Source organism: Triturus cristatus, chromosome 7 (assembly GCF_964204655.1).
Source record: "Triturus cristatus chromosome 7, aTriCri1.1, whole genome shotgun sequence".
NCBI classification, from domain to species: Eukaryota; Metazoa; Chordata; class Amphibia; order Caudata; family Salamandridae; genus Triturus; species Triturus cristatus.
The window spans coordinates 317,073,469-317,097,853 of NC_140590.1; the positions used below are offsets into that span (position 1 = coordinate 317,073,469).

A 24,385-nucleotide genomic window follows, 5' to 3' on the forward strand; every position below is an offset into this window, starting at 1 on the left:
AGCCCACAGCACGGATGGTCCTAACCGTCCTCTGCATATACGCCGATCCCGGCGTATGCCAACAGAGGGCAGAAATGAAATGGCTGACAATGCCAATCGGTAGGCTGTGAGGGGCACGAAGAGTGTTGGGGAGAATCGAGGAGTCAGGGAAACACCCAGCCGGGGTCTCTACCTGAAGGGAGCAGCCGCTCAACCTCTTCCTCAGACTGCACCGGGACGCGGAGTCACCTCCTGGTGATACGTCACCGATACCCCAATCACAAGCAAAGAAGACTGAACCGAGAGCAGCCGCTCGATCGATCCCGTGGACTTCCGAGTCTGTAACGCGGCAAACACCTCCTGGTGTGCGTTACAGCTGGCAGTCCCTGTATCTCTGGTAGGGCTGTGAGTTACGACTCCAACCAGCAAAAGCGCCACAGCGCTTTGACTCAGCCGAGTCAAAAAGCGAAGCTCAATGGTTATCCGGTAGAGCTTCCGGGTCCTTCACAGGTGACGATGGGGCAAGACACGGCCCAGGGAGTAACGACTCGACCTACCTCCGTTCTTGCCTTACTGGAGCACCACTCCGGAACACTGCTCTTCACTAAGCAGGTACGTCGGTGTAACCACAATATCCGACAGCGTTGTACCTCCCGGTTCCTCCCTTTATAGGGCGTGTTTTCCTTGAGTTATGCAACAGCTCTCCTGTTTACATAAGGGCGTGTTTTCCTTGAGTTATGTAACAGCTCTCCTGTTTACATAACCTCTCAACCGCTAAGCATCCTGGGAGATGTAGTCCGTTTTCGCTGGTTACCGTTTTCCTCCCCTCGCATGACAGGAATTCTTGACAGTACATCCTCCCTCTCAGCGGCTCCCCACGGGTCCAGCGCTGGCAGGAAAACGCCGATGGAACAAGGAGACCAAGCGCGGAGCATGAACCCCTTCAGCCGGTTCCCATGACTGCTCCTCCGGGCCATAGCCTTTCCACGCAACCAGGTACCACAGCTTCCCCCTGCGCCATTTGGACGCCCGTATGCCCGACACTTCATACTCCACCTCCGACTCCACGCATACCGGCCTAGGTGTCCCAGACGGCTTGGAGGGTGCTGGTTTGAGCGATGATACATGAAAGACAGGGTGTATCCGCAATGACTGGGGCAAGCACACCTTCACGTTCACGGGACTCATACACTTGGTAATTCGATAGGGGCCCATGTACTTGGGATGGAACACACTGTTCTTTCGAAACCTCATGTTTCTTGTGGATATCCAGACGTAGTCTCCAGTGCGGTACAGTGGCCCGGGCCTTCTCTTCCTGTCTGCCGCAGCCTTGTATCTTCTCTTGGCCTCTATTAGGACAGCCCTTGAGCGCATCAACGTGTCTTTTATGTGTGCCACCCTGTCCGCTGTGGCGGGAATCCTGTCCTCTCTGAACGGATGTAGAAATGGCAAGAACCTGGGATGTTGGCCATAGTTGCTATAGAACGGAGATGACTGTGTGGAGCTGTGAGTGGCGTTGTTATAGGCTATCTCTGCAACCCATAGCAAGTCGACCCATTCTTCCCTGCCCTGGTCCACAAAACATCGCAGATACTGTTTGAGCGTTTGGTTCAGGCGCTCGGTTTGGCCGTCCGTTTGAGGGTGGTAGCTGGTGGACAGGGCGGTCTTAACATGCAGCGCAGTGCACCAAGTCTTCCAGAATTGCGCAGTAAACTGCGACCCCCGGTCCGACACGATCACCCCAGGTAATCCATGCAGTCGTTCCACATTCTTTAGGAGTAGTGACGCCAATTCCCCGGCCGTAGGGACTCTCTTGCAGGGGATGAAGTGCCCCATTTTCGTCAAGTAATCCACCACCACCAGTATTGCCGTCATCCCCTGGTCTACCGGTAGGCCCACCACGAAGTCCAGTGATATGCTATCCCATGGTCTATCCGGGGTCGGAAGTGGATGTAAGAGCCCTTGGGTTCGGCCATGGTCGGCCTTCATGGTAGCACACGTAGGACACTCCTGTCCCCACCTCCTGACATCCACTCTCATGGTTGGCCACCAGAAATGCCGTCCCATGCTAGCCACTGTTTTTTCAAAGCCCAAATGACCTGCGCATGGAGAGTCATGGCACCAGATGAATGCTTGTTTCCTTAGCCTAGGCGTGGGTATCAATAGGCACCTGCCCTTCAGGGGTATCCCGTCCTTCAGCTGCCATTCTCTGTGACTGAGGAGCCACCTCCGCCATGCGAATGACCTGATCCCTCTCTTTATTCCCCTCAGGAAAGTATCCGGTTGGATAACCCCCAATACCATCCTCGGGGAAATGATGGAATGCTCGGTCGCAGGCAATGGTTCCTTAACTGCAGATTGACGGGACAGGGCGTCCGCCTTCCGGTTTTCCGTCCCCGGCCGATATGTGATGCGGAAGTTGAACCCCGCAAAGAAGATCATCCACCGCAGCTGTCTGGGAGAAAGGTGTCTTGTGGCCGTCATGAACTGTAGGTTCCGATGGTCCGTGTACACCGATACCACATGTCTTGCCCCCATCAACCAATGCCTCCATTCGGTGAAGGCGTCCTTGATTGCGAGAAGCTCCTTCTCCGCAATATGGTAGTTGCGTTCGGCGTCGTTGAGTTTGCGGGACATGTACGCAACGGGATGAAGCACCCCTGTGTCGTGGTTGCGTTGGGACAAGATAGCCCCCAGCGCCACATCCGATGCGTCCGCTTCCACCACGTAGGGGAGATCCGGATCGGGGTGAGCCAACACCGGCGCCTTACCAAAGGCGCTTTTCAGGGCCTCAAAGGCTGTGTTCGCTTCAGGGGACCAGACAAACTCCTTGGACTTCCTCAGTAGCTGTGTGATTGGGGCCACCAATCCTGAAAATCCATCTATAAACCGCCTGTAAAAGTTGGCGAAGCCAATGAAACTTTGGACGTCCTTCACGCTTTGGGGCACCGGCCATTCTTTCACCGCCTTGATCTTTCGTTCTGCCATCTCCTGTCCCTCTGGACTCAGCATCACTCCGAGGAATTCCACGGATGTGACGTGGAAGTCACACTTGCTGAGTTTACAAAACAGCATGTTTTCCCTCAGCTTTTGGAGCACAGCTTTGACGTGGTGTACGTGCTCCTCCACACTGGACGAATAGATGAGGATGTCGTCGATATATACGACCACGTAGATATCCAACTCCTCTCTGAATACCTCATTCAAAAAGTACTGAAAGGCTGCCGGGGCGTTGCACAGACCGATCGGCATGACGAGGTACTCAAAAAGGCCGAACCTGGTCTTAAAGGCGGTCTTCCACTCGTCTCCGTCCCTCATGCGCACCAGATGGTATGCCCCTTTCAAATCCAACTTGGTGTAGATACGAGCTTTCTTGACCTGTTCCAGAAGTACACTGATGAGAGGCAAGGGGTACCGATTCTTTACGGTTATCGCATTCAATGCCCTAAAGTCCACACAGGCTCTCAGCTCCCCATTAGCCTTCGGGATGAAGAAGAGTGGCGAGGCGGCCGGAGACTTGGACGGGCGGATGAATCCTAGCTTGAGGAGTTTATCCAGGTACCCCCGGAGATGCACGTTTTCAGGCTCCGTCGGGGCATACAGCCTGCCGCTGGGAACGCTGGCCCCTGGCACCAGGTCGATTTGGCAGTCAAACTGTCTATGTGGTGGTAGCACTTCCGCCTTCACCTCATCAAATACATCCTCAAAACTGTGATAAGCCTGGGGGAGAGCCACATCTTTCTCTGCCGCTGTAGCCACCGTCTGACTCCCGCTCTCATCTGCGTCAAGGGATTCCGTTCTTATTCCACAATGCAGGATGCAATACGGTGACGTCAGTTCGATGCGATGTGTTGGCCAATCCACAGAGGGGTTGTGTTTCTGTAGCCACGGCAATCCCAATATGACGCCATATTGGGGCGCTCGGATGATGTTAAAATCGATTTGTTCCAAATGGTTCCTCCCACATCTCATCGGAAGGACCCCCGTGTGCTGCCCGATGGGCCCCGTCACCAATCGCCTTCCGTCTACAGCATAGACGTCTTCGGGTACAGCTTTGGGAAGAAGCACTAGCCCTAGCCTGCATGCCTCGTTGTGGTCCATAAACATGCCAGTGGCCCCTGAATCCACCATGGCCACAACGGGTATCCACTGGTCATGCGCTCCCACGTGCACCGTGAGAAACAGGTGTCGTTGTCCCTTAGTGACCGAGTTGGAAAGTGAAGGGATGGATGAATGACTCCGAGATGCCCCTTCTTTGGTCTGGGAGTCCTCTAGTTTTCCGCCGGTACGTCCACCACGGCTGTTACCGACCGGTTGGCCCGATAACGTGACGTCTTCGGTTTGGCAGGGCATTCACGTACGTAGTGGCCTTTTTTGCCACAATATAGGCACAATCCTTGTTTACGGCGTGACTCTTTCTCCGTGGCTGTGAGGCTCGCTCGTATTGCGCTGATGTCCATGGGTTCTCCCTTGGATGCGGTGGCAGTTTCAGGACTTCCCACTGTCACATAGGATGGAAGGGATTTTCCTTTTCTCCCATGATCCCCCTTTCTTTCACTTAGCCTATGTTCCAGCCGTAATACCAGGTTGATAAGGCCCTCACATGTCTTGGGTTGTGGGTCAATATGAGCCACGGCGTCCTTGAGCTCATCGCACAGCCCGTGATGGAAGAGCGCCGTCTGTTTAGCAACAGGCCACTTGGTTTCCGCAACCAGCCTTCGGAACGCGTTGAGATACTGCACCAGGTCGTTGGATCCCTGTCTCAACTCAAGCATTTCACGGTCCGCCGTGTACGAGTCAGCCCTTCTGTCGAAGACCTTCAGGAATTCCTCGCGAAAAGCACCCCAATCACATAAGATGGGGTCGTCCCTGCTCACCAGAGGTACGGCCCATTGTGCCGCGTTTCCAGCCAAATAGGATATAAGGAAAGCCACACGAGCCTGACTCGTGGGGAACGCCCTTGGTTTGCACGATAAATGTAGCGCCACTTGTGTGAGGAATACCTGCACTGTGTTAGGATCCCCACTGTACCTCTCTGGTGTTGCCAAGGGGACGGCTACCGGCATTTCCACTACTACCGCAGGGGTCTGGTTCGTGAGGGAGGTGCTGGGCGTGAGCGGGTCCAATTGGATAGCATCCAGTCTGGCTTTTACATCGGCTGTTTCTTGCCTGGAGGCAGCCAATTCAATTTGCACGGTCGCTAAAGCAGCCAGCACATCAAGTGTTGCCATGTCTGTTATCGACCGGGAGACAGTTAGTGTTATTAAGGTCGGATATTTTGTAACGCCCTGAACGTCTCAGGATCGTTGAACAGACACGATAATGAGAACGCAACCACTTGTGAAGGTTTAGTTATTTTAATGAAGGCAAAAATAATACAAGGAATAAACAAAGGTTATAGTCACTGGAATCCTCCAGGCTAAGTACGTTACCAGCCCACAGCACGGATGGTCCTAACCGTCCTCTGCATATACGCCGATCCCGGCGTATGCCAACAGAGGGCAGAAATGAAATGGCTGACAATGCCAATCGGTAGGCTGTGAGGGGCACGAAGAGTGTTGGGGAGAATCGAGGAGTCAGGGAAACACCCAGCCGGGGTCTCTACCTGAAGGGAGCAGCCGCTCAACCTCTTCCTCAGACTGCACCGGGACGCGGAGTCACCTCCTGGTGATACGTCACCGATACCCCAATCACAAGCAAAGAAGACTGAACCGAGAGCAGCCGCTCGATCGATCCCGTGGACTTCCGAGTCTGTAACGCGGCAAACACCTCCTGGTGTGCGTTACAGCTGGCAGTCTCTGTATCTCTGGTCGGGCTGGGAGTTACGACTCCAACCAGCAAAAGCGCCACAGCGCTTTGACTCAGCCGAGTCAAAAAGCGAAGCTCAATGGTTATCCGGTAGAGCTTCCGGGTACTTCACAGGTGACGATGGGGCAAGACACGGCCCAGGGAGTAACGACTCGACCTACCTCCGTTCTTGCCTTACTGGAGCACCACTCCGGAACACTGCTCTTCACTAAGCAGGTACGTCGGTGTAACCACAATATCCGACAGCGTTGTACCTCCCGGTTCCTCCCTTTATAGGGCGTGTTTTCCTTGAGTTATGCAACAGCTCTCCTGTTTACATAAGGGCGTGTTTTCCTTGAGTTATGTAACAGCTCTCCTGTTTACATAACCTCTCAACCGCTAAGCATCCTGGGAGATGTAGTCCGTTTTCGCTGGTTACCGTTTTCCTCCCCTCGCATGACAGGAATTCTTGACACATTGTTTAACTTGGTGACTTGTCGCTTGATTTCTTGCTTTCTGACTTGGCCTCTGAATTTCACATTTTCCAACATTTGTGACAAGAATTTTCAATTCTATTTAGGACAAGGAGGCGAGGATTATGCTTCTCTTCTTTCTTTCTTTTTATTTTTTTTACTACTTCAAAACAGCAGCCAATCACTAAGGTTTTTTTGAAACACTACATGTCCCATGACTCCATAAAGTTACCTCACCAACCATAGAGACCCTATATAACATCCCATGAACTTCCTCTTTGTTTGTACAGTACAATGAAACAAAGGCAGCCTGAAAGCTAGCAACACAAGGATACAACCAAAGTTCAGGACCCTGTAACTCCAGGGCATCAACTATCAGCAAACTGTACTTGAAGCCCAAAAGGTGCCGGAATCGAAAACTGTCCAGTGGGTCCGATGATCCTCCGAAGAACATCAGGAGCTTCTTCACCGGCAAATTAGCTCCTCATTAATCATGGAATCTCCATTCTTTTGGAACGCTGTAAGTTTCACATTTATTTATCACCAGTTCATAATGAGCGGTAAGACTGACCTCACCACAGACCTCTCATAACGAGAATACAGTCAAGAGGGTGGGAACAAGGAAAGTTCAGATCATTACATATCCACTGTAATACATAATGACAGATATATAAATGTAACATCATGGGTGGGATAATGCTCCTTATCCTTGATAGAATTGAAATTTCTTGTCACGAATGTTGGAAATATTGTAATTCTATGACAGGACAGGAGGCTTTGATTATGCTTTTTTAAAGCTGTGCCACCACAACAGAAGCAACATCTACAATAGGTTTACAGTAGAATGACTTAAATGTAGATTCTGCTGATCAGTTTGCTGATTTTAGAATGCCAGAACAACAAGAACCCAAAGCAAATGATTTGGATGCCATTGTGCCATGCGCTGAGTGGGCACCTAACATGGAAATATCAATACCGGTTTAACTCATAAGCCAACGCACCCATCTTGCAACAGCGGTAGAGGCCAGAAGGCGAAAGTGTTTTTGTAAAGCAAGAAGCAAATGACCTGCCATATCAGTACGAAATTCAGCTGTACTACCTTGTACGCTTTCAAAAACTGCACCACGCAAAGTTTGGGGTTATCCGGAAAAGCAGGATAAGAAACTGATGATGAATTACATTTGGTGCATTGAGAAATGTATAAAGTAGCCCTTTCTGGGGAAAAAAACGCATCCTGCAAGAACCACTGCTCGGACATCCGACACCCTCTTACAAGATATGAGGCACAATAGCATAGTCAGTTTGGCGACAATTGCTTTCAGGACAGATATTTATTATCTGTCCAGGAGTCCAAAAACCCCAGGACCACAGACGCATCCCAGAAATCAGACTACTTAGGAAATGGAAAATGGACCATGCGGATGCCTCTCAGCAACTTACAGACAATGGGATGTTCACCAACTAGTACCATCAACAGGCAAAGGACCAGCCGAAATGGCTGACCTAAAATTAACAGATCTGTTTGCCATACCCGCAGAAGCCAGGGATGACAAGCAATTCACTACCAAACAGCAATCCGCTCCAGTGGGATTTGCACCCCCTTTCATGGCACCAGGCCTGACCGATGAAGACATTAGCCTTCTGCGAAAGTCCTGAGACTCAATCTGTCTTCGAAACCCACCAAGCTACTTGAGATAGGTGTTGCGACAAGATCGAGTGAGGGAAGCCTCTCAGATCCAGAAGGCGATTCCTACGAAACTGAATCTGAATCTGGCAAGCACAGGTGAGCTTTAGGAGAACCGTAAACCAAGCCTGTGCTCTCCAAAAAGGCATTTGCAGCACCAGTTCTGCCCGTTGACTGCAGCTGAGCCAACACCTTTGGTATCATTAGGAATGGGGGAAAGGCATAACTCGGGTTGGGAGTCCAGTCCTGAGGAAAAGCATCTATGGCTTGGCCTTCTGTATTTGGATGCCAACTGAAGAAGATTGGAAGTAGGCAAATGAGCTGAGACACAAACAGGTCTATTGCTCAAGGACCCCACAGGTGATTCAGCACATGGAACACACTCGGATGGAGTCTCCAGTCTCTCAAATCTCAAAGATGCCTAGACTGCCAATCCGTAACTGTATTGCTCTGGCCTGGAAGGTTCTACCACTACAGTGATCCGATGCTGCCGACAAAAATGCCAAAAGTCCTTGGCAAACTCCGCCAGAATGCAGGACTTGGCCCCACCCAGTTTGTTCACATAGCGAACTACCGAAATATTGTCCATCCGAAGCAGTATGCAACAATTCAACTTCTCATCAGAGAGGCTGCAATTCGCAAAGGCTCTCGCTAGGAGTTCTAAACAATTGATATGGAGGTACAGTTCCTCAGGAGGCCTACGACCTCCAGTTGAAATTGGGCTGCAACGTGCTCCCCAACCCCAGCGGCTCGCATAGGACTTGATCACAATCTCCAGAGTTCGGCCAGATGTCGCCCTGCCATTCCAGGCCTCCATGTAATCGAACCACCGCGACATCGCCTCCTCCGAGGAGAATCTGTTCGGTATTGCAGAGGCATTTCCGCAGATGTTGAATCTTGATAATGCAGGGGACTTGGGAAAATGGCTTGTATTGATGAGGCAAGCAAACCCACTACTTGAGCTATCGACCTCAAGGAAACAGTCTGCTTATTCAGAATCTATCTCCACTCTCTCTTGATGTTCCCTACCTTTTGGGGAGGGAGAATCAGTTGGCAAAGGAGTGTATTCCCCTGAATCCCAGAAATTCTATGTTTTGGTTCGTAGTCACAATCGATTTATTTGAGAATTCATGATGAAGCCCAGATCTTGGATGGGGATGATCGTCCATTACAAGTGCGTGATAACCAAAGGAGGGCATTGGGCAATGAGAATGATGTTGTCTAAATAAATAATCAGACGCACCCATAGAGTTGTCAGGGATTCTACCACCGGCCTTAGGAGCTTCATATAGCACAAAGGGAAGGATGAGAGACTGAAGGAAAGGGCTTTGTACACGAAACAAAGGCCTTGCCAAAGGAATTGCAGAAACAGTATGTGGGGCGTAAAAATGGCAACAGAAAGGTATACATGCTTTAAATGTAGGTGAACCATCTAATCCCCTTACTGAAAAATATCTTGCAAAAGATAGATGCCATCCATCTTGAAATTTTAGTACACAACCCAACCTTTGAGATTCAACAGTAGACTGGAACCGCCACCCTTCTTTTCCACCAGGAAGATGCAGCTGAGAAATCTGTGTGGGTGAGGGGTCGAGACCTCTATAGAACCCTTTTGAAGAAGGGTGTGAACTTCGTAAAAGATAAAATCTCGCTCTTGTGGGGAAAAATTAATTACTAGGGGGAGAAGGTTTGAATCTGGGAACTGAAGAGCTCCAGTTAGTAACCCTGAACCGTCCCCAGAACCCAAGCATCCAGATAGTGTTTGCTAAATGTGCAGGCAAGACTGAATCCTGCTCCCACCCTCCCCCCCCCAGTAGCACATCCGAAAACCTAATTAATCTCACCTGTGACACCAGAGTCCTGAGAGGAGCCTTGGGAGTCCCCATAGCGCCCTCTCTATGAACGATTCTTGTTGTAGCGGGGATGAGAGAGGTAGAAGGTGGGGTTGTTGAAGTCTAGTTAGCCACCTCGATTTGTTGGTAATAACCCCTCTGTGGGACTTGTTTATATCCACGGCAGAACGTGCTCTTTAAAACGTCCAGCCCTGCCAAAAACTGGGTGGAAGACCTTGTAGAGAGACCTCTGAGCCTTATCCATATTGCTAAAGGATGCCATAAATTTAGAAAGCTTCAGGAAAGGTTGTCCAAACAGCAGGTCCTTTGCCACTGGGCCTGATCCCGAAGATGCGAGTTCGGTGAGCTTTGGATCGATCTTAAGTATGGTTCCAGGATCTTTGTTAATGGATTGTATATGTCCAGTAGCTCATCCTGACAGAAACACCAGGCCCTATCGATCCCTTTTTTTTGGATCCTTGGAGTACTTTTTTTTTTTTTTTTTAGATGTGAGACAAGGGTAGGATCAACCTCAGGGGTCTCTGATACCTTGCCCGGAAGGTCTGCCTAGGACACTCTGAACAAAGCCGAGCTCTTACAATCCTATCAAAGGCCTGTCGGAGCTTTGACTGAATGTAGTCCACCACTTCCTGTGGAGGGAGGCATGCAGTAGATTTTGGATGGACAATTTCAGAAGACGTAGCTCGACCTGAGGAATGAGATCCACGTGGCGCTCGTTGCATTTGCTAGGTCCAGGCACATCTTCGCTTTCCGAGCCTTGGTCATAGGAAGAGCTGTTATCACCATCTTAATATGGACTGGGCGCCATTCGCTATAGTCCTGATCTGCAGCAAGAGAGTTGGCCAACCTTTCAAAGGCATTGGGACCTTTAAGGACCTTCCCACTGGTCTTGGAATGTAAGACTGGGTAGGCAGCCATGCATGCTGCTCAGCATATCCACAGAGGTGGCATTTAAGGGGCTCAGTGGCCCCTACCATTGCTTTGTTGACTGACTGCTGCACCCCAACATCCAAAGTGTCCACCAGGTCTTGCTCGAGAGTCCCAGCTGGGTCTTCATAATCATAACCCTCTTCATAATATTCTGCTGTCTGAAGATATCTACCCAGCAGATGCCAAGTTGTCCTAAGGAGGGCAGGTAAAGTGACCAAAGAGCAACAGAGGAACAAGCAAACCTCCAATAAGGAGCAATCGGGGGGAGCATAAATCTAACCCAAAACCGGTACAATAATAGTCAATAAAGAGTGCAGGAGTGTCTGCTATAAACTCTAGGCCGAGCCTATGTAAATTATTTCAGCCCTGTGCAATCAGCAGAGGCAACAGGGTGTAAACTGGAAGCAACACACTATGTCCAGGGATAAAGGAAGAGGTTTAACGTGTTCGCTCGTTCAGCTTATGCCTTCAATCACAGTTGGCAAACAAAATGGCTGCCGCACATGTGTGGGTGCGCCCTATGTGTAAAAATAGTCAGGCAGAGCGCTCCCTAGAATAATAAAACAAATAGTGACACCCGAGCAGCGCAGCAGGACCATGATGCCAAGATACACTTTAGGAATTTAATAACATTTAAAGAGCGCATGCAGCCCTAAAAAACGTACAGTGAATCAAAATAAAATTAACCGTAACATTGGTACTTTGATAAAGGTAAAATGAGGAGTCCACTTAACTGGCTGTGAAGCAGCTAAGAAAGAGAAAGTTTGTGGGATGTTGAGGAGTTATATAGGGCTAAGTCTCTTTGGTTGGTCAGATAACGTCATGGAGTCATGGGAAATGTAGTGTTTCAAAAAACTGTGATTGGCGGCTGTTTTGAAGTAGTAAAAGAAAGAGAAGCATAATCGGAGCATCCGGTCCCGACATAGTATAAACATTCTAAAAGAAGCAAAACGTTTATCTTCCAGGACCTCTTATTCTTTCAAGTGGGTGTTTATTTTCTTCTGAGCACTTGCTAGAAGGAAAATATTTACTGGATCTAGCAGAATCCTGATCCCCAATCCTCCTTCAAGGGTACATGTAGCTGATGTTGTAGCTTACTGTAAGAGCCGTATCCATGCTTCATCTTTAATGTACCTGTTCTGTAAGATTTTGTAGGAGGTGTTTAACCCCATCAGGTCACTACTTCCATGGCGCCTTAATAAATCTCTTTGCCAAATGAACCTTTTCACAAGGCATTGCTGAAACAGGTTTCTTATAAAGTTGTACTCCTAGTGTCTGTTACCCCAGCCCTTAAATGTTGTGGAATTCACCCATACATAGAAATAAGGTTGTTTTATTGATTTATGTAATACCATGCATATTTTTCGATTTCATGTAAATCTTAACTATTTTTTTTTTTAAACTTTCTTTCAAAATCCTTCCTCTGAAGAGGAGCGATATGTTTGTGTTCTGACCTTATCACCCTGGTTTTAACCACAGCCAAGCAATCAGTTGCATTATAGACTCTTCCATGTATAATTTTATGCCGTTTCCTGAGAGACCAAATACTCTACATGGGGACGTCCTGCCTCTGTGGCTTTGTTGATGAATGTACCAATGTCAGACATATGCCAAATTACCACTCGGAAATCTATTTGAAATGTTACCATACCTTACTGTCTTGATTAATATTCAAAGGCAGACACCCATGTGGGTCATTCTGCTTTGTCTCCTCTGTGACTGATGGCTCCAGTTGTCTGTTGTCAGGTGATTTATTCTTAACACTGGTACTGTTATTGAGGAGGAACGTGTTGTGATGTTCCATGTTTGACTGTTGATAAAGATTCCATGATGAAGTAAGAAGAGATATGTCCTTGGATTTCTAGTTCCCCATTATATGAATGTTTAATGAAGTCATAATCTCCTCCCTGCAGATTTAATGTGATGCCTCTTTTGAGAGTGCTTAGTCTTGCTGTCCATAAAAATGAATATATATCGTTTACTATGACATGGCAATGTAGGATACAGGAATTGCTTCTTAAAATAATTGTGCAGTGTTACTTTTAAAGATCCGCCAATCTGTTGTTTCTATTGTTCCCCTTTTCAAATGATGCACTATTTGAGGGATTATCATTCTGATTATGTTCCAAATAATATTTTTGTCTTCATTTGAAGAAGAAAAAAAACATGAATTACATTGGAGTGATTTAATTTTTCTTGTTACATACTTGGTAATCCTGCACTTATTGTGGTAATTTAACTGTTGACTTTAATGACGATTCTTGTGATTTAGTAGAAAGATTACAAGTAACCTTTGCTTACCCGCAAGGACGCACCTCCAGCTGTTGTCCACTGACCAGATCACACCACTATTTATACTATGAAATAACATTTACCACTTCAGTACCTCAGATCCGTGTAGCCGCCCTGCAGTAATCATTGTTGTTGCTTGCTGTGTATTGGTCTGCTCACTCCTCTATTTTTGTTTTTACAGTGGCTCAATGAAGAGAAAATTGTACAGCGATTGATTGAAATGGTTCACCCTTCCAGGGATGACAGCGTAAGCATATTTGTTAATCATTACAAAAGGAAATAATCTGGGAGTTTTTCCGTTCAAGTCTATGCTTGTTATCAAACCTAACAAAGCAAGCTGATAATTACCAAATTGTTAATGAAATACACTGACCGTGGCAACCTGGAAACCGAACTACATTAAATAGGGGCCCATTTGTGTCAATGGCCGGTTTTCATGAACTCTTTAAAAAAAAAAATATATATATATATATACCATTCATTAATCTGAGAAAACATTAGTAGTTCTTAGAGTGAAGCAGCCACTTAGTTTCCGGTTGTTCTTTTTCTGCTCTCAAATCCACTTTAATGTGAGTTGATCTGAGTTGCACTCGTTCCAGGCATGACATTTCCCAAGAAAAAAGTCTTCTTTGAATGCATTAAAGAATCCTCAATTCAGTATCAGCTGCTGCCGTCTGCAAAAATTTTGATTAAGTGTTTTTGAAATGTCATTTGAACTTGGTATTAAAGGTGGAAATTGTGAGAGCCTCGAGTATCCATTAGGAAAAGGTGTGTCCCGAATGAGCCTTTTGATTGTACTGAAGAATTGTACCTATTCTATCGATGTTTTTGAAATGCATGTATTTCTGAGTGTGCGTGCAGAAAGATTCCCTTGCGTAGACTTCCAAACACCTCCACATTGCCTGTCTTGCAACCTTGCTAATGAAGACTTCTCTTATTCTTTTCTCAGCAACACTCCAACGCATCGCAGTCACTGTGTGATATCATACGCCTTAGCCGTGAGCATTCGATTCAGATGCAGGAAAACCCAGAGCCCGATCAACTTTTGTGCACACTCGAAAAGTGAGTACGAGCCAGGTGGAGAAAATCTTAGCAGCATAAAATATTTAGTACAGTGTCCTCTAGCATTCTTGGGATATTTTCCAGTTCTTGCCATATCTGAATGTTTCTCTTAACTTCACATCAAGAAGGTTTTGTAATGCTGGAAGGCAATCTGTTAGTGTGACATCATGCAGAATAGTATTAGCAATATAGTATACGTTGTTTTGACTAATCATTAGGCTAATTTTGTCTGCTTTCTGTGGTGTTATCAAGCAGGACTGCTACTGGTTCTGCCCAATACTTATCCTAATCAAGTCAAAGAATCCAACCTACACAAGCAAAAAGTGTATTTCAAATGAATCTTATTGTTTCTACATCATTAGATCATCCTAGTTATTCATAACCATCAGAACTTTTACCCCGTGCCCCGCAGGATCCCCTAACACGTTTAAAAATATTAAGGAAACCTTTATTATCATTTGACAGGCAGAACAGGGTGACCCAGTTAAGCCTTTCCCTCAATTGAGCCTTGGGCCTTCCCCGTACTCAACAACTGTATCAACATGTATATTTATTTTCTGTGTGTGCACATGTGCATATCTGCCATGCTAGTGAAAATAAATGTTGTGCAATAAGGTGTTCTTTTAACATTTATCTTTACTCATTTATTACACAAGCACGAAGGTCAAATTCCTTGTTTTTACTGTAGTGCTCTGTAGCTCACTTTCCAAAATTCTAAATTCCTTACAGACTTAATTCTAGAATCGGCTCACAGAATAAAATGACTGGTAGAACACTCTCTTAGTTACTGTGATTGCATTCCACTGCACAGATATGACTCTTTGTTGTCCAGCAATGAATCTTTCATTATTAACATGCTTTAATCGTTCCCCGTCGTCAGGTTGGGAATTCCCGGTAGTCTTAAATAGCAGTAAACTGTGTTGAAATTTCCTTAGGCCTCAACAATAGTGCACATCCACCTCATTTGAAGCAATCCGTACTCCAGCCAACTAGGTGAAAGTCCCTGCTATCCTTCTTCCCCTAGAGGCCACCATATCTCAGATTTCCACCACACATCGTGTGTCAGGGAGTCCCAAAGCAGAAGTCTGCTCTAACCTCTGAGTGACTTCATCCTATTACCTTTTATGGTCTACCCGGGGACTGAGCAAGCCCTACCTTCAGCTACCAGAGTCCTGTGATTTGTTTTTAAAGTAACTTAAGTTTCTCTGAGCCAGGGAGACCCTATCCTTGCATTCCCATTCTCAAACCAGTTGCAGATACACAATCTTATTTTATGAATGGGGATGATATCCCACCCCTGGTTTGTGAATAGAGATGGTGCATATGGCTATTAGTTTTTAGGTCTTGCCTAGGCAGCGCTTGCGCTGTCTCTTCGAGACATGCTGTATGTGGGATATGGGCTTGAAAAAATTGCCCTCTTTTTCATTGGTTCCTGTTGCTGTCCTTTAGAAATGCTGGGTTTTTATTTGTGTATACACTTAGTAGTCCCTTCTTTTGGAATTTTGTATTCTTCTGTGAGGACTGGCCCTCTTACATCGGTTCTCACTGTTCAGGTTATTTATACTTAAAGAGAACTCTATAAAAACATAAAAATAAAACGTTTTTAGTTGGCCTGCCTCGTTGCCTGTTAACTGCCCTGTTTACTTGTACAGTGAAACTTCTATTGCATCATTTGCTTGTCGTTGCTTTAGCTCCAGTGCCTCCCCTCACCCCTCCCACAGCTTCTAGCTTCCTATCCCTTGATCTCCCTGTCACTCCTCCTACAACACTCCTTGCAGGCCCCCCACCACCCCTCCAAGGCCACTGCTCGTTTTTTTGTTACTGTACAAACGCCCTTAGCAGGCCCCCATCAGTCCTCCGAGGCCACTGCACATTTTTTTGGTTACTTCACAAACTTTTAATTTATATAGTACACTCGGGGAAATTAACAATTAGCCCATTGACCACCCCTGACAGCAGACTCTAACCAGGATATTCATCTCGCCAATTGGCAGCTCTCAACGCTCTGCCACATGTTTTGCCTAGTTATGTTGCAGGGTGCAGTACCATTTGTGTCCTAAAGAGGTCCCATGGGACACCCAGTGACAGCCTGTGGTGCCGCACCCTAAACACTGCTTGTTTAAATGTGTTTACTTTAGCATTGTGTCCCCACCACCAAGATACAAGGAGCCATGTCACAATTCAAGTTGTCTGCGGCTTATCGCCCCTAACAAACGTTTCAGAACTATGTGTAGAGGGGGAGGATAGGGATACCATCCCCACAGCCTCTTCTTTGAAAAATCAGCTTGCTTGCGTGCGCGGCTACGGTCTATTACTTGTTACCAACCCCCTACTTTTTTGCCTGAGTCTCAAGGAATCTAAAAAACATATGAGCCCCGTTAACAAGTGCAAGTCTTTTGACCAGGACTTTGACCTAAAAGCATTTCAGCCATGCTTCTAAGTGCTGGTAAAGAGCAGTACCAGTTTAAATGTTCTAGACGGTACCCAACAGCTTCTGCCAATGTCAATCCATCCGAGCTGTTTATAAATGTTCTGTTTATTGTAAGTGGGATGGGGCATGAGGCGTGCATGGTACAGCAGCTCTCTTGCTTGCTTTGAAAAATTGACAGTACAGGTGCCCCTGAGCTGATCACTATATATTGCCAAACGTTGGCAAAGCCAGTAGTTTCTGTAGGTGTGTAGTGTAAAGGGTTTCTCATGCTACATTAACACGTACACAGAAGAGGTGCATCACAGGCAGTAGCCGGGAAAGCATCCTCTAGGCCCAGAGAGAAGAGGCTCTATGGCTTTATCACTCCCTCTCTGTATGCCTTAAAGGAGTGGGCATCTTCCTACTTCTGTACATACATTGAAACATACAGAATGGTCTTGTTCACTCTGCCTCTCATTTCCTTTAGAACCTTTTCTGACACCCCTCATTAAAGGCACATTACTCTGTCCTGGGGTCGTGTTACACATTAGCGCCACTTTATAGAGTTTACCCGTGAAGTGCTACTTTCGTTTTTGCGTCTTTATTTGGCCGTGCCTGGGCAGCGCATGCAATGCACTTCGAGGCATGCAGTATTCAGGTAGGTACTTGTCGCGCCGCACACTCTCTGCCCATCTTTTTCATTGGCTTGTGTCATTGTCCACTGTAAACTGTGGCTGTTCATTAGTCAATGCGTTTAGTAGTCCCTCCTTAGTACCGTCTTGTCTCATTTTGTAACCTCCCATGGCGACACCCCCTGTTACGTGTGTTGTTTACTTCGTAGACTTTAATTCCAACCTCCAAACACTATTTTCTCAAATCGCTTTGTCCTGCCTGCTGCTGCAGGCAGGTCATGCTCTCTCCGAACGCTTTTTATTAATTTTTATAGCACGGGCGCTGAACGTATTTTGTGTGTAATAGGAGTTTAAGCTATTGGAATTGTAAATGATGATGCCTTATTTATCGGTTTTAAAAACAACACATGAATAAAAGGCATTGACTTTAACAATGCCAATAGATGCCAGACCTATTGCATTGCAAATGCTTATTCAATATAGAAAACCGCATAGGATTAGACCTGCATTTGGATAGGTCGTTTTGCAGGTCAAGTAGCGTGGCACGTTCTTAAAGTTTATCTTCTGCACTACAAGTCCTAGAATCTATGGGTAGAAACTGGACTGCATAAGATGCACGAGCGTTGGGTAGCTAGACTCTTGCAAGGATTACATCTCAGTCACAATGCGCTATTGTGCTCATTAAAGTGCTGATGCTGCCGTTTATCACCCTCACCCACACCCCAGGTGACTGTCACAGCTGGAAGGTGCTCCCTGGCTGAAGGGGGAGGGAAGGCGCAAGTTAATTACATGTGAAAGTAGCGGGTTGCGGCGAGGCTGGACCAGCCTACTAATTTACCAAAGTTCATCGGGACTGGTTCTTTTGTTTATTTTTCTTGACTTTTAAGACCTATAATAGCTTATCTAAGATCATTCATGGGGAATCTTCTCCCTATCTGAGCTGCCCTGTCTTGAAAAGGCCCAGAGGCGATTGTTTCCACACAGACACCAGCCCTCCCTCCATCCGTTCCTGGCAGCTATGCCCTTCTTGCAAACGTCTCGACCCCCCCAGTTTTTCACCCGCCACTTAGGTGTCCGTGCAGGGGGGCGATTGCACACTCCAGTATGATTCAGCCTTCTGGAACTACCACAGCACTGTGGATTTTACTGTTAATGCATGCATTGACGTGATTAACTGCGTTTTTTAGGTCGAGCCTGAGCCAGCGCGCATGCGCTGCTCTGCGAGTCTTCTTGTAAGCACTCAAAACTACTTTGTGTGGGTCTGACTCCCCCCACGCATTGGGTTGGTTGTTGTCTGTGTTATTTTGTTATCGTAGCCTGCAAATGGCTAAAGGGTGGCGCATGTCCCACCTCTTTGGCAAAGGTTCACTCCCACAGCGTTTTGCTTGCAGGAGCGAGCAGCGGCGCGCAGGGTGGCAGCTGCATTCCTCATTTTTTTTCTTGCTTACAGCGCGCGCGCACTGCTCACGGGACACTGTTCTTTGTTAGGCGTGTTTCTGATGCCGTGTTTGACCGCCCCCTCCACCCCTCCGAGATGGAACATAAATCTGAATCCGTGTACGCCTGTGCCCCACCTCCTGCTCGTGCTACGGATCTAGGGGAGTGAAGCACATCGTTTCTTCCCGCTTCTGTCTCCCCCTACCAAAGGTAAATAGAGGGGCAAGTGTGGTGCTCCACGTTTCATTTTGGCATGGTAGGCGGAGGTGGTCTCCCCACTTCTTTTTCTGTCTTTCACTGTAGTAATGTAGTTATTATTATGCTGCTTGCCTGGTTTTAAGGTGGTGCTTGCTCGGATGCCCTGGTGCGCTGCTGGCACCCTTCCTTATGAGGATTGAAATTGAACGTTGGGTGTTTATACTGCATTGGTTGGGCCTGTATATGATAGAACATTTAATTTCAGTGCTTTTAATGTTCGCGTAGAGACGTTCAAATAGCTGCCTCCAGGGGAGGTCTGCAGTCGCTTCAGTACATCTTGAAGCTGCCTTTCACTGGAAGCTGAGACTTACGTAAGCCTCAAATGCTTTGCACTTTAACCCAATAATGGCATAAGAGATATAAGGCCTTGTTAAAGCAAGCAAGCATCAAAAATGGCTAGAGCTCTATTTTTCTGGGGGGATGTGAGGGGGGCCCTGATGCTTTCACGTTAGTGGCGTACCATTTTACGAATCCTGGGCTGTTCTTTCACATATCTTGCACATGTATGTTATTTAATTAAACTTTACCCAAACTCGTACTCCCAGAAGGCATGGTTTGTTTTCTTTAGTGTTGTCCAAGGTGTCTACGCTTGATGTACCAGTGGCACAAAACTATCTTATGAATGTATAAGCTGACTTCACTGACATCACCCCTCGTATCTTCTGTAAGTCTGAGTCACTGGTCTTAGTTTTGACGCAGACACACTGCATTTGTCCTCCTGGGCCTGTGTGTTAACACAAGTCATCATTGTTGTCATAATTAAAACCTGGCGTACTCGCTCCCATCAAGGGGTTGCGCAGGTTTTTCACCTGAACATGTATGATGATCTTCTCAAATGAAGGTATTCCATGATTATTCCTGATAACTAAAATATTAAAAGTTTACCTTAAAGTTGCAGTATTCAAGAAAAGCCACACGGACTCAACACGTGCACACACAGATGTTTAAAATGGTTTTTATTCTAAATATTTTTAATAAGGCCTGATGATTTCTGTCCATTTATATGAAGTATAACTCAAAAGACCCAGACTTTTATTCTTGTGATCTGTGGTCATTGGCTTCAGCGTGAATGCAGCTGTTCATTGCGAGGCTCAGACTTGGATTATTTGTAACATTTGTTAAGGAAACGGCTTTATGATGGTCGCATAAAGAATGGTATAGGTCTGTTGAATTGCATCGAGGCACTTGTCTTTGTGCTTTAAAGTGCCTTACAATGCGTACATAAATGTTTACTAATGCAAGCATATATTTCTAAATCCGACTACTTGAACTAGTGTGTAGCAGTTGTATAGCTCTTCAATTCCTGGCAGTACAACACCCAGGAAAATGTGCTGCATGGCTAAACACTTATAAGGTCCCAAAGGCAAGACCTATTGGCTATGCCAGTGCTTGTTATTATTTTAAGGGAAGGTTCCAGCAAGGTTTACAAGGGATTGACCCTGCCAGGTCTGACTTAGAACGGGTCCCTAGAGGGCTCTATATTCACAACTTTGGCTTTGCTGGGAAAAAACACTAATCACCGTAATCCTTTAGGTAATCCATGTCATTGAAGCAGTCCTAATTTGTTTACCTGTTTTTCTTCATCTTGTGTACCCTTAGAGTATGTCTTTATTCTGGATGTATTTGTAGTTTTTTTTTCTCCATTAAACCCAGGACTCTTGTATAGTACCAATTGAGAAAGGAGTCTCCTCAAGGTGTCCAGGGAAGTTCAGGTTGAAGGGGTGTATTCGTAATAGGGCTCGATTGAGGGCTCTGATGGTGAAATGTCTCACTTTGCATCTCAGCGAGTCATAACGTGTTCAGACTACTTGCTCAGTCAATCGTTATCCTCTTTGCAGAGCGATAGTCATGTGTGTGTGTAAACTGGAGTTACTCTTTTATATGAAAATGTGTGAAGGAGGTATGTGCATTGCCACTGGAATTGTGCAGCAAGGGAAAGCCAAATTATGTGGCATGTACATGGTCTGATCATTTCCTGGTTTAATTTACAAATGGCCTACCAGAGCCTGTCCAGAAGGGATATAGTCCTGCAGGCCTGTCTTCCATAAAAAACGAACATAGTTTAATGCTAGAAGATATGTCTGAGATTTTGTTAGCCGTTCTTGTTGCCAGGAAAACTCAGATGGCAAGTTAGCCATGTATGTTGTGTTAAGGGGAATAAGTAACCACTTTACTCAAAAACATTCACTTTACAGTGTTTTGGCAAGAAATTTCTGCAAGAGATGGTTTAACAGAGGTCATAAAGGAGGAAGTCTGCTAGACAAGCGGAGAGAAAGTGAGGACGGTCATTTCTCTAAAGAGTCTAGGCTTCAGTTTTAAGTAATACTCAGCTGCTATGTGCTCTGCTTCTATTTTGTCAAAGGCAGCCATTATATCACCTGTGTTTTATCTGCCGTGAAAGGAAGGCATGAGCTATTTTTAATTGTTGGACTTTTCAAAGAATGTCACCAGCATCACTACTACACAAGCACCCTATGAATTTGTGCGCAATCGAAGGACGGCTTTCTTTGTTATTAAGCTTCATAATTTTTAAACTTGGTAACACAATCCTCACAAATACACTCCACACCATGCCACACAATTCCAATCAGCATAATTTCACTCAACACCACACATTTCTCCCGTAGGGTATTTCCATGTATAGTCCTAAGTGTTGATTAGTCACGCCCGCCTGCGGGGACCCAGTAGCTCTTTTTCCAGTATATCTTCTTAAGTGCTGAAGTTTGCCTTTCTTCAGGAAGGCCTTAAAGTCATTTAGTCATAATGCAGCCTATAGGATTATGCTACAGTGGTTAAACTTCTTCATCTTGAAGGGGCAAAAGGAGAACCTCCAAGGAAATATGCACCAAATTCATAAACAATTTGTACAGTCACAGTAAAAGTTTCTTCACAAACCCTTTTGCTATGAGAGAACAGAGATGAAGTGCAAGGCAATGTGGCCCATAGGCTACCATTATAAGTAAAGAAAAAGGAGAAAGTGTCTTTAAGAACTGTGTGACCTCCAATATCCCAATATGCTCAGCCCGAGGCAGTTACCTCACTTCTTTTTTCCGGCTTCTGCTGACAGGACCCTTGGAATCTAAATCAACTGTTTTAGGTTTGCTCTTCAAAATATAGCTTTAAATTTCAGTAATTGTTGCTTCACTAGACCTCTTTTGTGCCTCTATTGAGGGAAGTGTTTTCCTGACCGTAAAAAAGGCATTTTTCAGATTAACATGCCTCATTATTCGACGAATACCCTCCCTGTGGCAGGAAAAAGGCAAAAACAGAACCCCCATGAGATCTTTCTCATCTGTCTACCAGCTTCACATCTTCTTGCCTCCTGTGACAGAGAAGAAAATTGCCGTCAAGTAAAGGAAGAACGAAGACTGCAAGAAGCCAGTGGGACCTCTGAGCGAGGGGGAGGTAATTCTTCCACCAGAGCTCTTCCCTTAGCTTCCAGTGGTCATGGATCTGGAAGGCGTGTTTCATGAAGAAAAGGCTATCGGTCCTGGCCAGCGACTAGATGTGGTGAGGTGCCGACATGCTCACTGTCAGTGACTGACTTTATGCTGTATAAACGTATACGCTTGACGGCAGGACGCACTCTAACGACGTTGAGACCTTATTCACTCCACCTCCTGACATCAGGAGATGCATTGACGTCCAGGGACTCCAACTCGCCATCAGCAAGAGGTAGATGCTTGATGTTGAGAGTTTGTCAATGGGAGTGGTTGACGTCAAACTGTTTGTCATCGAGACGATGACGACAGGAGTCGACATCCAGAAGCCAATCAACATCAAAAGCTAGTTGACGACTACAGAGGTCGACGTCGTAGGCCTCGGAAACCCTAAAGAAGGAGAATCTATTCCTCATTGGATTCTCGCTCCAGGTCTCCATCTCTTGTTGAAGTACCATCTTCTCCTATACAGGTATCTTCTCCTATGCCGGTATCTTCTCCTCTTGGCTCTCCTGCTCTGCCAGCTTCTTTGCCACGACCTCCTGTGTTCCCATAGCCTCCAGTTTTGCCGCCACCAGGTCTACTGGCACATATCATTCCACCTCTGGTGCCGCAGACGCCTAACACTCCAGTTCCCAGGAGATTGCGCTCAAGGACACGTCCACGCTCTCTGTCATCCATCTATGCGTTCTCCTACTAGATAACCACACTCATTCCCATCACAGATCTTACCACAGATAAAAATTGCATTCCCACCGTCATCACCATGGGGATACGTCCTCTTCTACCAGGAACTATTCTCCTACCTTTTCGGACTCTCCTCAACCCCGTTCTTACCAATTGATGACATCAACACCTTTCAGGAGGTTCTTGTTAGAGGAGGTGCAGCTAAATCGAATATACCAATGGTGGTTCTAATACCATCGACGATCTTTGAAACACTCCACCAATGCATGGCCTCAGGACCTCCACTTCCACTAGTGCTGGGTCTTCTTGAGTCAGACATGGGATTGTTCTTGCTCCAGCTGTTGCAAAGTCTGCACCCTCCAGGCTCCAGAAGAAATATCTCCCCCCAGAGCAAGATCCGCTGTTTCTGCGCGCAGACCCTCCACCGGACTTAGTGGTGATTTTAGTTGCCCATAAATCTCACGTCTCCTCCGGTTTAGAATTGTTGGGCCATCTCGACCAAGCCTTGTGGGATTCCATTCTCCACTTCGTGGATTACCTTCAAAGGAACACCCAGAGGAAATCATCCAGGAAGGAACCATGGTCTCTAACCAGATCATCAGTGCGGCAGCGGATTCTCTGTCCTGGCTGCCCAAAGTTATTGCCACGTGGTCTCCTTATGCAGACAAGCATGGCTCTGACTTCACTAAAGGCTGACGCTCAGTTGCGTATTCAGAACTTGCCCTTTTCGGGTTCAGCTCGCATGCTGATGACGAAATGGCAAGGATGACGACAGAGTTGGATACTTTGAAAGCTGTAGGGCTTTAGAAATCAAAAGACCAGCGCAGCTCGTACCGGCCCTACCACCTTTGCATTGCTTCAGAGTTTTCAAACCCCTCAGTGGCAGACCGAGAGATCGCAACAGTACCAAAGGTTCTAACATCCTCCCTGCAAGCAGCAGAAGGGACGTGCTGCAAAACATGCTAACCAAGCGGTTCCGACAACCAACAGCATCACAACCCTGAATCCTTTCTTCCCCCTCTTTCGTTTCTCACTCCGCTAGGGGTGGGAAGCGTTTCAAATTACCTGGCAGAGTGGCAACGCATAACTGAAGCCTGGGTCTTGAATATTGTCAAAAATGGCTGTCGTCTCAGATGTACTGCCCCACCACCATCTATTCCACCAAAGTAATCGACATCCCTCCACACCTTTCTAAAGGACTAAGTCAATACTGTGTCACAAGAAAGCGTTGGAATCCGTTCCCCCAAAGTCAACGGGAAAAGGGTATGTACTCCTGGTACTTCCTCGTGTCGAAGAATGGCAAACAAGAGTTCAGACCATTTCTCAACCTCAGAATTTCAAACAAATGAATTTGTAAGGAAAAGTTCAGGATGCTGCCTTTACACCAAATATACCCTCAGCTTTACCAGGGAGACCGGCTTTGCTCCATCGACCACCACAATGCCCATTTTCATGTTCTCA

At 46.5% G+C, this 24,385-nt stretch overlaps 1 protein-coding gene across 7 annotated transcripts in view; it reads left to right on the plus strand.

The window, feature by feature from the left end:
• The window catches only part of PPP6R1 (protein phosphatase 6 regulatory subunit 1), a 1,096,922-nt gene that overhangs the window by 246,947 nt on the left and 825,590 nt on the right, over positions 1–24,385 (plus strand). For all 7 annotated transcript variants that reach the window (XM_085616386.1, XM_085616383.1, XM_085616382.1 and 4 more), the window contains exons 5-6: positions 13,180–13,245; positions 13,948–14,060. In XM_085616386.1, coding sequence (XP_085472512.1) covers positions 13,180–13,245; positions 13,948–14,060 — 179 coding nt within the window. The remainder of the gene's footprint in view (positions 1–13,179; positions 13,246–13,947; positions 14,061–24,385) is intronic.